Source organism: Crinia signifera, chromosome 2 (assembly GCF_055691185.1).
Source record: "Crinia signifera chromosome 2, ASM5569118v1, whole genome shotgun sequence".
NCBI classification, from domain to species: Eukaryota; Metazoa; Chordata; class Amphibia; order Anura; family Myobatrachidae; genus Crinia; species Crinia signifera.
Genome location: NC_139218.1, coordinates 245,161,607 through 245,174,456, shown reverse-complemented (window position 1 = coordinate 245,174,456; position 12,850 = coordinate 245,161,607). Strand labels below are relative to the sequence as shown.

The following is a 12,850-nucleotide window of genomic DNA, read 5'->3' as shown; positions in this document are numbered from 1 at the left end:
ATTTTTCTAAACTGAAGATGTGGAGCAGGAAGTAGAGGGGAGGAGCCAGTACACCCACTGTAAAGTTCTATGTGCCTGTCTCCTGCGGAGGACCTCTTCTTCCCCAATGTATTGAGAACCCAGTATACCATATGAATGATAGCGAATCTGGCTGCTTTATTTTTACACTGTAAGTTATATTTCAGTTTGAACACATCCCACTCAAATGTAACTCTCTCTCTCTGTACATGTTACATTAGCTGTACCTGCAGTGCACACGGTTTTGTCCATTAAAGAAGGAGGCAAACTAGTCAGATAACTACTCCCATCTGTCATTTGATGCTGCTGTACTACCTCCATGCTCTACGGGTTTGCAGGATTGTCGCTCTCTCTTGGTGGTGTTAATACATATCTTACTCTCTCTGCATGAATTTCCACTCAAGATTTAGCTTTACACAAGCTTAAAGTTATACTGGTAATCTGGGACATGTGCATATGATACCATTTTGGACCATATATAACCAGTAAGCAGCTTCAACTTTGATTAGTCCATCACCTGTGGCAGATATACAGATGGAGATATTACTAATGAATACTTTTATTTTAAAACAGTGGTTAGCAAAAAAAATAAAAATGTGGTGCTATTATTTAGCAATATACATGTGTCATTATATCATTCTCCCATACCAGTACCTTGCTTTCACACTATAAGAGTAGCACTCTAGTGCTTGTATTCTGTTAAACTTACGAGTTAGAAAGGGATCATAGTGACTGGCCCCACACTAAAAAGGGCATGGCAGTTGGTTTTATTATCTGTTAATATTATATTTAATCATGAATATTTTTGTCGCATATGGTCGTTCATTAGTGCAAGGATTTTAGCAAGTGTAGAAACCTTCACCTGAGAGTCTGTTTCCCACAGATCATAAACAAAGCAACATACAGTACTCTATTAAGAACCAACAAATCTGTAAAACAGGAACAAGAAAACATGGACTCTTTCTACAGACAAGCTCAAGGACATCAAAAATGGTAAGCATGGTCAAAGTCTGCAATGTTTGATTGTAAAGGCAATATAGGTCTCCTTCATTAAGCATCAGTACTGCTCATGAGCACGTTGCAAATAACATCACCCCCATCAAGCTTAACCCTTTGAGTACCAATATTGCTGTGAGGGTTCCTCAGAATATCCGCTAAATATTCCTACATCACTCACAGTGACTTCCATTAATTGACTTGGATGTATTGTATTCATTTATACTAAAAGAACAGTCGCATTTTTAGTGGATATTTTGAAGATCTCTCACAGCAAAGTTGACATTCAAAGGGTTAATCTCTAGTATAAAGGTACTTGTTTAGTGTACTGATAACGCTTCTCCAGACATAAAATGGTTAATGGCTGCCAAACAATACCACTTCCATATTCTTCCATTTACAGAAAATCTACAGATGTGTTCTCATACTGTACATCTTTTGCCACAGTCGCGCCATGCAGCCCTTCTTGGTTTACCCAAAGTCAATTGAGAATATTCTAGCATTGGGGTTCTTGCTTCTTTCTTTCTTCTCTCAGTGAAATGTGACTAGAATGTACTAAAAGACTGTGCTGATTAACTTGACATACGAGACTTGCACATACGACACTTGTATATATGTGTGTGTGACGGGGTCTCTATGTCGTAGTGGCAGCTTTTTTACCATACAAGCTCTATTTGCTCAGTATATGGACTCTGCCACACACAACATATGTCATCCTCATATACAAGTGCCACAAAGAAACTCGCGTTGTATGGTATATTTAAGAGTGATGTATGATAGGTAACATATCCACCCTTATCTAGTCCCTCTAGATCCCAAGTTGTGAACAATGGAGAGGGTTGCGGAATTAGTAGTAGCTCTCCTATACACAAATATAAAATATAATAAAAAAAAATAAAAAAAAAATTTGATTTTCTTTAAGCACCTTGGGTAGTCTCCTACCTGTCATATTTCAAACCCAGCCTGTAATATCACAGTTAGGAGCTGATTGGCTGGTTGGTTATCATTAATAAGCTATGTACACGCACTACGTTTTGCTTTAGATTCAATGTTAGATTCGATTTTCTATTAGATCTGGCATTAGATCTGTACTTTTGCATTAGATATCTAGATCGAATTCGATTTTCATTCATGGTACATTGTACACATTCGATTTACTGGATCGAATTTGATATTTCCTTGGCTGCACAGTCTATTTTTGTTTTCGATTTTGAGAAAACGGGAGCGCGCATTGAATTGAATGCAGATTGAAAGTGTCCTAAAAACCATTCGATGTGGATTCGATTTTGCTTCTATAAGAAAAATCTAATCGAAAACAGGGAAAAAAATCAAAGCATGTGTACACAGCTTAATTGTTTCAGTTCATGAAGATTGATGCATCTGGCCAATTGGGAGGTGTAATAGGGCATACACATGGTTCGATTGTGTCAATTTTTCTATTTTCTTATATTTCGATTTTGCTTAAATAAGCACAGTGTGTACACCCATTAGATGTGCGTAGGATATCGAAGCAAAGAAAATTATAAGGGTACAATGCAACTGTACTTGTTGCACATTTGTCAAATCTCCAGCACACGCTGCACGAAACCCTTCATATGCAGCTCACAGTATAGACCATTGGTAGCCAACTCCAGTTCTCAAGACCTAACAGTTCATTTTTTCCAGACAACCTAGATGCTGCACAGGTGCACTCATTACTCACCAACACATTTTAAAAGATCCACAGGTGGAGCTTATTACTTCACTTGTGATTCTGTGAGGAGACCTGCAAAATATTAACTGTTGGTAGCTCTTGAGGACTGGAGTTGGCTACCCCAGGTATAGACCATATGCACTGCAGTTTTCAAAACTATAAGAATTTATTCCATTGTACTGTTTCGCACCTTGTAGAAATTCGGCTGAAAACTGCATTGAAGTTATTGCAGCTTAATGAAAACAGTACTCCAGATGCAGAAATCCGGAGCTCAGCTGCATGTTGGTTGCCCTCTCTGTGTGTGTGAATAAAATGGCATATCTCAGGTAGCAGTTGTTTTACCAGCATTGTCTCATCCAAACGCATAGTGTCTTTCGGTTGCTGAAATTGGAAAAAAAAATATGTATTAAATAAATAGAATTAAATAATTCTGATGATTAAAAGATTACAATTGAAAAAAAAAAAGTTATGTTTTCAAACGTATTCCTCTCGGTTGAACAGTTGTTTGAATTTATTTGGAAATAAAAACAGGACCACTAAGCCATCTATATAATCTTTAATAGTGCAGTATGTTAGCAGAGATTATTCTACATTTATATTGCGGAATTCAATTACCTGTGATAACCCTGATTTACGCAAAAAAAAAATGGCGTTTATGGAGATTTGTGAAAACAAACCTATCCAATTATTTGTAAACTATTCCCACAACAATTCTTAATTGGTTTTAATGGAAATTTATTTTCAGCACCTCCTGAGTAGGTGAAAAGTTGGGGGAAAGCTCTATGTCCCTTAATGAATAATTAGGCACTTCGTTCTAAATCATTTATATTTACATCATATTTTGATTGGGGTATAAGGTATGGGACAGATATATGAGGTGCTTTTTGAATGGAAGAGGTTTTTAGTCTTTCAGGGGTAGATTTATTAAGCTCGGTGAAGTGATAAACTGTCTGGTTTTTATCACCGGCCAATCTGCTCCTACCTGTCATTTTTCAAACCACGCCTGTGACTTCACAGGTAGGAGCTGATTGGCCAGTGATAAAAAAAAAAAACAGAGTGTTTATCACTTCACCGAACTTAATAAATCTACCCCTTAGTTGGTAGTTATTGGGGCTTCTGGCAATTTATCGGTATATCTAATTTAAAAATGGCTATAACTATTTCAAAGTTTTAGAATAATGCATATAGCAACAGACAATTGATACATTTAAGGACCACAAATATATATTTGAAGTACAAGCAGACTTTTTCATTTACACCTATACTTAACTCAGGTAACACAAACAATTATTGCACGGTGGCACATTTAGCAATATTTTTTAAAGTGAATTCCGCAATACACAGGCATGCATACTGGTGTTAAGCTGAATTATCACAGTTAATTGAATGCTATTATATACAGCAATATAGTGAGCAGCAACAGACAAAAAAAAAAGTATTGCATTTGGAAGAATGATATAATACTGTATGAGCAAATACAGTAAACAGGTAGTGGCTTCTGTGTCCCAAGGGAAGTTATGCTGTAAAACCTGTAAAAAATGTTGGTACTTGCGTAGTTTCACGGCGCCACCGCGCGCACAGTGAAACTTTGAAACTTGGCAGTCTGCCAGACTCTGTGTTTACTGTGCGCGTGCCGCTCTAGCTGTTCTCTGCGCAGCGCGTGGCTGCTTTCCTTATGTAAGCTACGTTATCAGCATAGCGCTGGGCAGCAGCAGTGCACCAAGCGCTGACAGGTCACTGTGGTACTTGTAGTTCCACAGTGAAATAGGCAGTCCTGCGCACCGCTGACAACCCGGCAATTTAGACTCCTCCGGCTATTTAGAAGTCTAGATTTAGACGTCTAAATCCAGACTCCCTGCAAACCGCTAAGATTGGGGCATCTAAATTTAGATGGTAAAGAGTCTAAATTTAGTAGTGTCTAGGGGTACACTATTAAACCTGTTCACAATGACACTAGTCGACGTAACAGCTGTCGACCTTGTTAATTCCACTATCCACGCCAACCCGAAGCGTGGCGAGCGCAGCAAGCCCGCGAGGGGCGGCGGTACGTGTCCTACGACCTTTTCGTGCGCAGGACTGCCTATTTCACTGTGGAACTACAAGTACCACAGTGACCTGTCAGCGCTGGGTGCACTGCTGCTGCCCAGCGCTATGCTGATAACGTAGCTTACATAAGGAAAGCAGCCACGAGCTGCGCTGAGAACAGCTAGAGCGGCACGCGCACAGTAAACACAGAGTCTGGCAGACTGCCAAGTTGTTTTTTTTTGCTTGCTGGCAATGAAAAGATCGGCTGTTACAGGTCAGATAGTACGATTTATTTTCATTAACAATCATGCTGGATAAAACAGAGTAAAGGCCCATACACACTGGGCGACTGAGCTGAAAGCCACTCAAAACAGCATGATTGAGCGGCTTTCAGCTCCAGCAATGAACGGTGAGCGCCCCCACATCAACGCTGGGAAAGTCGCTGATCTGCTGGTAATACCAGCAGATCAGCGGCTTTGAGGACAGCTTTGCATAGCTCTGCGCTATGCAAAGCCATCCTCTCCCCTCCATCGGCGCAGTGCAGGGGGAAAGCCGCTCAGTGTGTATTCACTGAGCAGCTTTCCACTCAGCGATGAACACTATTATCGCTTTCCATACATGCTGGGCACAGTCACCCAGTGTGTATGGCCCTCGACAAGATTTTTTAATACACATACATTTAACATCTCTCTCATAGTTCACCGGTATCCGGACGGCTGACAGACAATGTCTAGGTCAACAATCAATAGGTTGGCACACAAAAAAAAAAAAGGTAATTTTTGAACTTTCACACTTTACCATCCACGTGGAATCCGATTTGGAGTGGGAACCTGGCCTGAAGCATGGCGAGCAGACGTGGCACATTAACTGGTAGTCAACGTACTCAGGTTTTTACATCGAAACTAAATAAACTCAGGTCAACTTTTTCCATGTGTCGACCTTTTTGTTGACCTAGAAACGGTCTGCAAGCTATACAACACTCCCTTCCATGGTTTGAATTTAAAGAGCCTTAAGGCTAGGATTGCATCCTTCTCACAAACCACCAACAAGCGAGGTACCGAAGGACCCCCAGATGAACTGTAAGTTAAAAAAGACTTGCGTTCTCTTTCATGTATCTGAAACTATGGATATATACAAAACCTGGCCCTAGGGGAATGTGCGTTCAGTATTCATCATCTGAGTGGAATACCATGAATTCTGTAAAACTTGATGAATGTATGAACAGAATTTCATGTAGCTACTCTGCATGACTACTGCAGGGATGCACCAGGGCTCTATGGGAGGCGACTATGTGTAAATGTGCATACACATGGTGCGATACGTTAAGAGAAGTTAGTGCATGTAGGCCTTATTCTGGTTCACTCTCAAAGGCAAAGCCCTTCTCAAATGGACGAAACCATGTGCACTGCAGGTGGGGCAAATGTAATTTGTGCAGAGAGAGTTAGATTCGGGTGGGGTTTTACTTCAAAGTGAGATCTATATTGCACCATAAAAATAAAGCAGTCAGTATTTTTCCTGCACAGAAACAAAATAACTCCCCCAAATGTAATTCTCTCTGCACATGTTACATCTGCCCCACTTGCAGTGCACATGGTTTTGTCCGTTTGAGAAGGAATTTGCCTCAGAGTGAACCAGAATAAGGCCCAATGTCTGTACTGCTTGTAATTATGATGCACGGCCCCGCAACGTCAGTAAGAGAAATCTCCAAAGAGTCAACTATCCTGAATCTTCCTTCATCTACCCTGAGGGGTGAATTTATGAAGCTTGGAGAAGTGTTATCTGTCCCCATAAAGAACGTTATGAGCAAGGTGATAATGGTTCAGCCAATCAGCTCTTACCTGTCAATTTACATATTGTAGCTGATTGGCTGAACCATTATCACCTTGCTCATAACGTTCTTTATGGGGATAGATAACACTTCTCCAAGCTTCATAAATTCACCCCTGAAACCTTTAAAAACCAACAGTAAGGCTGACTTAAGACTGGCCAGTGTGCCCTAAACTTCACAGGAGTCACAATATTGTGCATGCCAAAATACTGTATTTTAATACTCACTCCGGCAAGACATTTTTCCAGTGTGTCCAATATAATGAGCTGCGACAAATACAAGTTTTTTTCAGCGGCTTCTCCAAATATTCTCTGTTTAAAAAAACAATAATAAAAAAAAAACACAATGTTATTTAAACAAAAAATAAAGTACTTTTAGTAACTAAAGACTAGTCCATATTCAACCTTTTTTATAAACTGACAAATAGTATGCAATTGCTTTTTTTGGCATACTGACACTATTCTATACATTGCACCAATATAACATACAAAGTCAAAAAGATTGCTTTGCTAGATGGCACATTTGTTTTATATGCAATATTTGTATATCCATGTGCAAACGAGTCTAAAGTCCCATAGAGGATATAGTAAAAGATATTACTCAGAACGCCCGTTAACTATATTTTCTAGTATGTACACTCAATATCATTAATGAAGCTCCTGCGTATCGTTAACTACTCACTCATGTTGCATGTACAGATGAGGGAGGACCCTGTTAACAATGGCTATGCTGTTGCATGGTCCCCGCTCCCCCTACCGTGTTTCCCCGATAATTAGCCCTACCCCGATAATAAGCCCTACCCCAGATTTTGGACGCTGGTCCAAAATAAGCCCTCCCCCGAAATTAAGCCCTATCAAATTTCCCATGTTTTTTTTTTTTTTTTTAACTGTAGCCCCCGCTCAGCCCCGCTGACCCCCGCTGCCCTCCGCTGCCCTCCGCTCACCTCCTCTCACCTCGCCTGCAACACCGCGGCTCCCGTTCCCAGGGATGCATTGCGGTTGGCGCGGCGTGACGTCACGCCGCGCCAACCGCAATGCATCCATGGGAACGGGAGCCGCTCAGCTCAACGCATACAGACGGAGTCGGAGAGGAGTCCCTGCACAATAAGGTTTATACATGACTTCAGGGGGGGGGGGTTTATACATGGCTCATGGGAAGGCAGGACTTGTCTGGGTCTTTCTTACTGAGAAGTTCATAAAAGGGAGATACCTGGTCCCAGTCACTAACTGTTTTAATGGAGCAGTGGGGCATGTTTTAAATAAGCCCTCCCCCGAAAATAAGACCTATGGTCTTTTTTGAGTGAAAAAAAAAAATAAGACAGTGTCTTATTATCGGGGAAACACGGTATTAATTCTCTGCTCTCAATAGCATCACTCCTACATTTTAACCTACAAATTAATTTGAACTACAGTATCTACGCTTATCCTCCTGCTCTACTGCATCTCTTCTCAAACCTGTACCCTCTCAAAATCAGTCACTCCATGTTACCTGTGCTTAGAACAACAACAACAACAACAACAACATCTAATCTCTCTATGGTTGTCTTTCACAAATTATTCAAGTATGTAATGATTACTAAAATTCTAACCCAAAGTCTTTCCTAAATTACCTTTTCCAGCTCTAGACACACTTTGGTCCACAAGATTTCAATATGCCTACACTGACTATGACCGTCTTTCTCAACTCCAGTCCATGGGGAACCCTAAGGCTGGTTTCACACACTCCGGCTCCTGCCGGACGGTGAAATCCCGCAAGGCCAGGGAGCTGTGCCGCACACATTAGTTGTGAATGGACACTATTGTGTCCATTCACACGGGACGGCCACGACCCGGCCGCACGGTTGCAGCCGGATCCCGCCACTGGAAGGAACGGCTGCCGGGCCATGATAAACTAGTGTGTGCGGCACGGCTCCCTGGCCGTGCGGGATTTCACCGTCCGGCAGGAGCCGGAGTGTGTGAAACCGGCCTATAGGCCCCCCATCTACTAGCATGATATAGCCTCATTGACATGAAATGACAAGATCGCATGCATTTTCCTCCAACTCCGATCAGTGCTCCTCATATCGGGGTCGGAGGTCATCATGGCTGTCATGATTATTTATCATATTCAGCAGCCATGACTGGGCTCGCATATATGATACATCATATGTAAACGGACCGCATACAATGTATTGTATGTGGTCCAGCTGCCTGGTTCGCTCTCAGAAGAGTAGATGTACCATAGCGCCATGGACCTTGCTATTATAGCTCTTCTTGATTCTCGAGGCATAGCAGGAAGCAATGTGGACAAGCTCTCGGCTGCTGTATCGTCAGTTCCCATAACGCATAAGCCTTTTGCCGATGCGGTATCTCTCCTCTCATCTGGCTTCACTGGGCATGTGCCAGATCTCGTAAGCATCACAAGATCTCCCATGCAATCTGGAAGCTGGCAGGTACAGTGGTTGTGAAAGGGACAATTACAGTGGCACTGACCATTAATACATTGCCTGGCACACTCACTATATGGTAGATAAAAGAGCCGATATTAACAAGGGAACCTAGTACCCTTGTTATTTACCACACAACGTGCATTCATACAGTAAATGGGGAGAAAGAGTGACGGCCATACTCATGTGTACAGTTAACATTTTATCACCTATTTCCACATAATACATATACTCCAGTAATTAGTACTACCTGTGGATCTTGAAAAGTGTGTCAGCTAGCAATGAAAACAGCAATCCACAAGTATGGAAAACATGCACTGTTAGGGATCCTTGAAAACCAAAGTTGTTAAACACTGGACTAGGGTTATGAACTGATCACTGCTAAATATAAGGGTCATTACTTTTTCCAGGGTCTATCTGCTGCATGTGATACGGTTGGCCACCATTTAATACAAACTTAATACAACCAATAGGTATTCATGACAATCAACTAATAGCAAGCATTTACCAATCTATAAAAAATATGCATAAGTTGATTGCTAAGGGCAACTTCTCCTTGTGTCCACTTACACATCTTCTAGAAGATTTCACATCACCATTATACTTTTTTTAAAATATTTTTATTATTATAATATGCAGTTAAAAACCAAACAGCATGAATTACACACAAATACATATATACATACATACATATACACACATATATATATATATATATATATATATATATATATATATATATATATATATATATATATATATATATATATATATATATATACATACACATACATATACATACATACACACACACTTCTGGGTCCCCCTTGGGGAATACTTTGCTCCGGTGCCTTCCTAGGGAGCAGTACTCCAAACATATGGACAGAAGGAGGCGGCACTCAGAGTCTTGTGCAAGCAGTTAAACGTGTATTCAGCACATAGCAAGTGATCTACGTTTCGGGGATGTGACATTTAAGTGATACATCTTTTCACATATATTTATATAATTATTCGTATACAACATATATTCAGATCCTTGCGTCATGAACCTTGATACATATTATATTGCAATGCTCTTATATTATGATTACCGTATATACTCGAGTATAAGTTGACCCGAATATAAGCCGAGGCACCTAATTTCACAACAAAAAACTGGGAAAACTTATTGACTCAAGTGGGACCCTCACTCGAGTATAAGCCGAGGGGGGCTTTTTTAGCATAAAAAATGTTCTGAAAAAGTAGGCTTATACTCGAGTATATATGGTATATTCAAAAAGGGTGACATTCCTTTAGAAATTAATTCATTATTATACCATGTAGTTCTTCTCATCATTTTACATATTTGGTCTTTAGTTATTTAATGCAATGTTTTAATGTATGGTAACCATATAGCCAAAAATTTACCAAATCTGGTTTCTATACCCAGTATACATTCTACCCAATCCATCTGATATTCATCTTATCATTGATGTACGAGTGAACCTCTTTCCAAAATGTTTGTATTATAGGACATTGCCATACACAGTGGATTATATCTGCGTCTATAGCAGCACCATTATACTTTTTAGCAGATATTTTGAGGATCTCACAGCAACGTTGGCACTCAAAGGGTTAAGAGCAGGGACAGTAGAAATTAATTTAAAAAGGCTAAAGCCAAAAATACAGGTACATGGGTCAAGAATGGGGAATCCGATCCCAGTATCTCAAACACACAAAATCATATCCGCATGTAGTTAAGTTCTATTATGCCATGTACTGTATGCATATGAATTAGGGTACTCTCAGTCTATCAGTAACTAGCGCCACATTACCATATTTGTTCTAAATTGGAAATTGCAACATAAGAGAATTCAACACTACATAAAAGTTAATAAATAATAAACCCTAAAAAACCTTCTCCCATTTTATCATTTAGTCCCAAACTTAAGATTGCAGGAACGCAAGGCTATGCCAGATACTGAATAAACAAAAGTATCGCCAGCCCCCCCGCCCGGGTCGGCCGCACACGAGACGCTTGCACGCCCCGTGGCAACGAAGCTTGCCCCGGGTCCCTGCCAGTCCCCCTACTTACTGAGGGAAAGAGGTTTTTGGGCAAAATCTCACGATACATGGCCCCATTCATCCTCTCCTTAATACGGATCAGTTGTCCTGTCCCCTTTGCAGAAAAGCACCCCAAAGCATGATGTTTCTACCCCCATATTTCACAGTGGGTAAGGTGTTTTTGGGATGCCACTCATCACTCTTCTCCCTTCAAACACAGAGAGTGGAGTTTAAAGCAAAAGGTTAAATTTTGCTCTCATCTGACCACATGACATTCTTCCAATACTCCTCTGGATCATCCAGATGGTCACTGGCAAACTTTAGACGGGCCTGGACATGTGCTGGCATAAACAGGGGGACTTTTCGGGCACTACAGGATTTGAATCCATGATGCTGTAGTGTGTTACGAATGGTAACCTTTGTGAATGTGGTTCCAGTTCTCGAGGTCATTGACCAGGTCCACCCTTGTAGTTCTGGGCCTATTCCTCACCATTCTCAAGTTCATTGCTACCCCACGAGGTGAGAAATTGCATGGAGCCCCAGGTCGAGGGAGATGGTCAGTGATCTTGTATTTCTTCAATTTTTTAATAATTGTGCCAACAGTTGATCTCTTCTCACCAAGCTGCTTGCATATTGTCGAGTAGCTCATCCCAGCCTTGTGCAGCTCTACAATTTTGTCCTTGGTGTCCTTAGACAGCTCTCTGGTCTTGGCCATGGTGAAAAAGGTTGCAGTCTGACTGTTTGAAGGTGTGGACAGGTGTCCTTTATACAGATAACCAGTTCAAACAGGTGCCATTAATACAAGTAACGAGTAGATGATAGAAGAGCTTCTTAAAGAAGCAGTAACAGGTCTGTGAGAGCCAGAAACCTTGCTGGTTAGTAGTTGTCCAAATATATATTTTCCGCAAGAATATACAAATAAATGGTTTAAAAATCATACAATTTCCTGTTTTTTTTCTTTTACATTCTGTCGTTCACAGTTGACGTGTATCTATGATGGAAATAACAGACCTCTCTTTTTTAGTGGGTCAATTTACACAATTGGTGGCTGTCCAAATACTTTTTGGCCGCACTGTATGTACAGTATGTGTGTATGTACAGTATATTATCCCCCTATTTTTATTTTTTTTAAAGGCTTTAAAAAAACAACAACATTTGGTTATCAAAAGAAAGCCAAAACTTTAACAGACAAAATCATAAAACAAATTTGGGTAGCGTACAAGTTCAAAGAGATTTATACGTCATTTGGTATACCAAAATGTTTAGAGGAGTTTAGCCATTAAGAAGCAAAACCAAGTGGTTCATCTAATTTCAATACATGTTGGTATCGGCTAAACACTTACCATGTTGTTTACATTTTTTAAAATGTGTGTAAGTCCACTTATGACCAGAGAAAATTTGTACTTTGAAATGTTTATGAGACACTCTTTGTTGTGCTCCATGCTGACTTTGGTGTGTGTATTCTGCTGCCCGGCTTTAATTGGAAGCTGCAGAGGAGAAAAAGGAAAAAAGTTTGAGACATCAAATATATATTTACATACTTCAAGGTTTTTTGTTTTGTTTTTTAATTGCAAAGCCGCCGAACATATTTAAGACAGCCCAACCAGAACATACCACAGTAATGGAATAAACATAACTACAATGACTGGAGACCCATAGAAACCTACAAGAACGATGAAAGAAGTATCAAGGGCTGATGGTGTGTACACACAGTACTTTTTGCCTTATATTATATATATACACTTTTTGACTATATCGCAAGGGTTTTAACCCTTCAGATCCCGATCCGATTCCGATGCGCGTTCACGTATTGCAAGGCAGA

General features: G+C 40.4%; 1 protein-coding gene across 9 annotated transcripts in view; it reads right to left on the bottom strand.

Moving 5' to 3' along the window:
• The window catches only part of NF1 (neurofibromin 1), a 234,410-nt gene that overhangs the window by 189,328 nt on the left and 32,232 nt on the right, over positions 1-12,850 (bottom strand). For all 9 annotated transcript variants that reach the window (XM_083174174.1, XM_083174178.1, XM_083174179.1 and 6 more), the window contains exons 2-4: positions 12,372-12,515; positions 6,788-6,871; positions 2,898-3,088 (exon numbers count right to left, since the gene is read on the bottom strand). In XM_083174174.1, the coding sequence (XP_083030300.1) occupies positions 2,898-3,088; positions 6,788-6,871; positions 12,372-12,515 (419 nt within the window). The remainder of the gene's footprint in view (positions 1-2,897; positions 3,089-6,787; positions 6,872-12,371; positions 12,516-12,850) is intronic.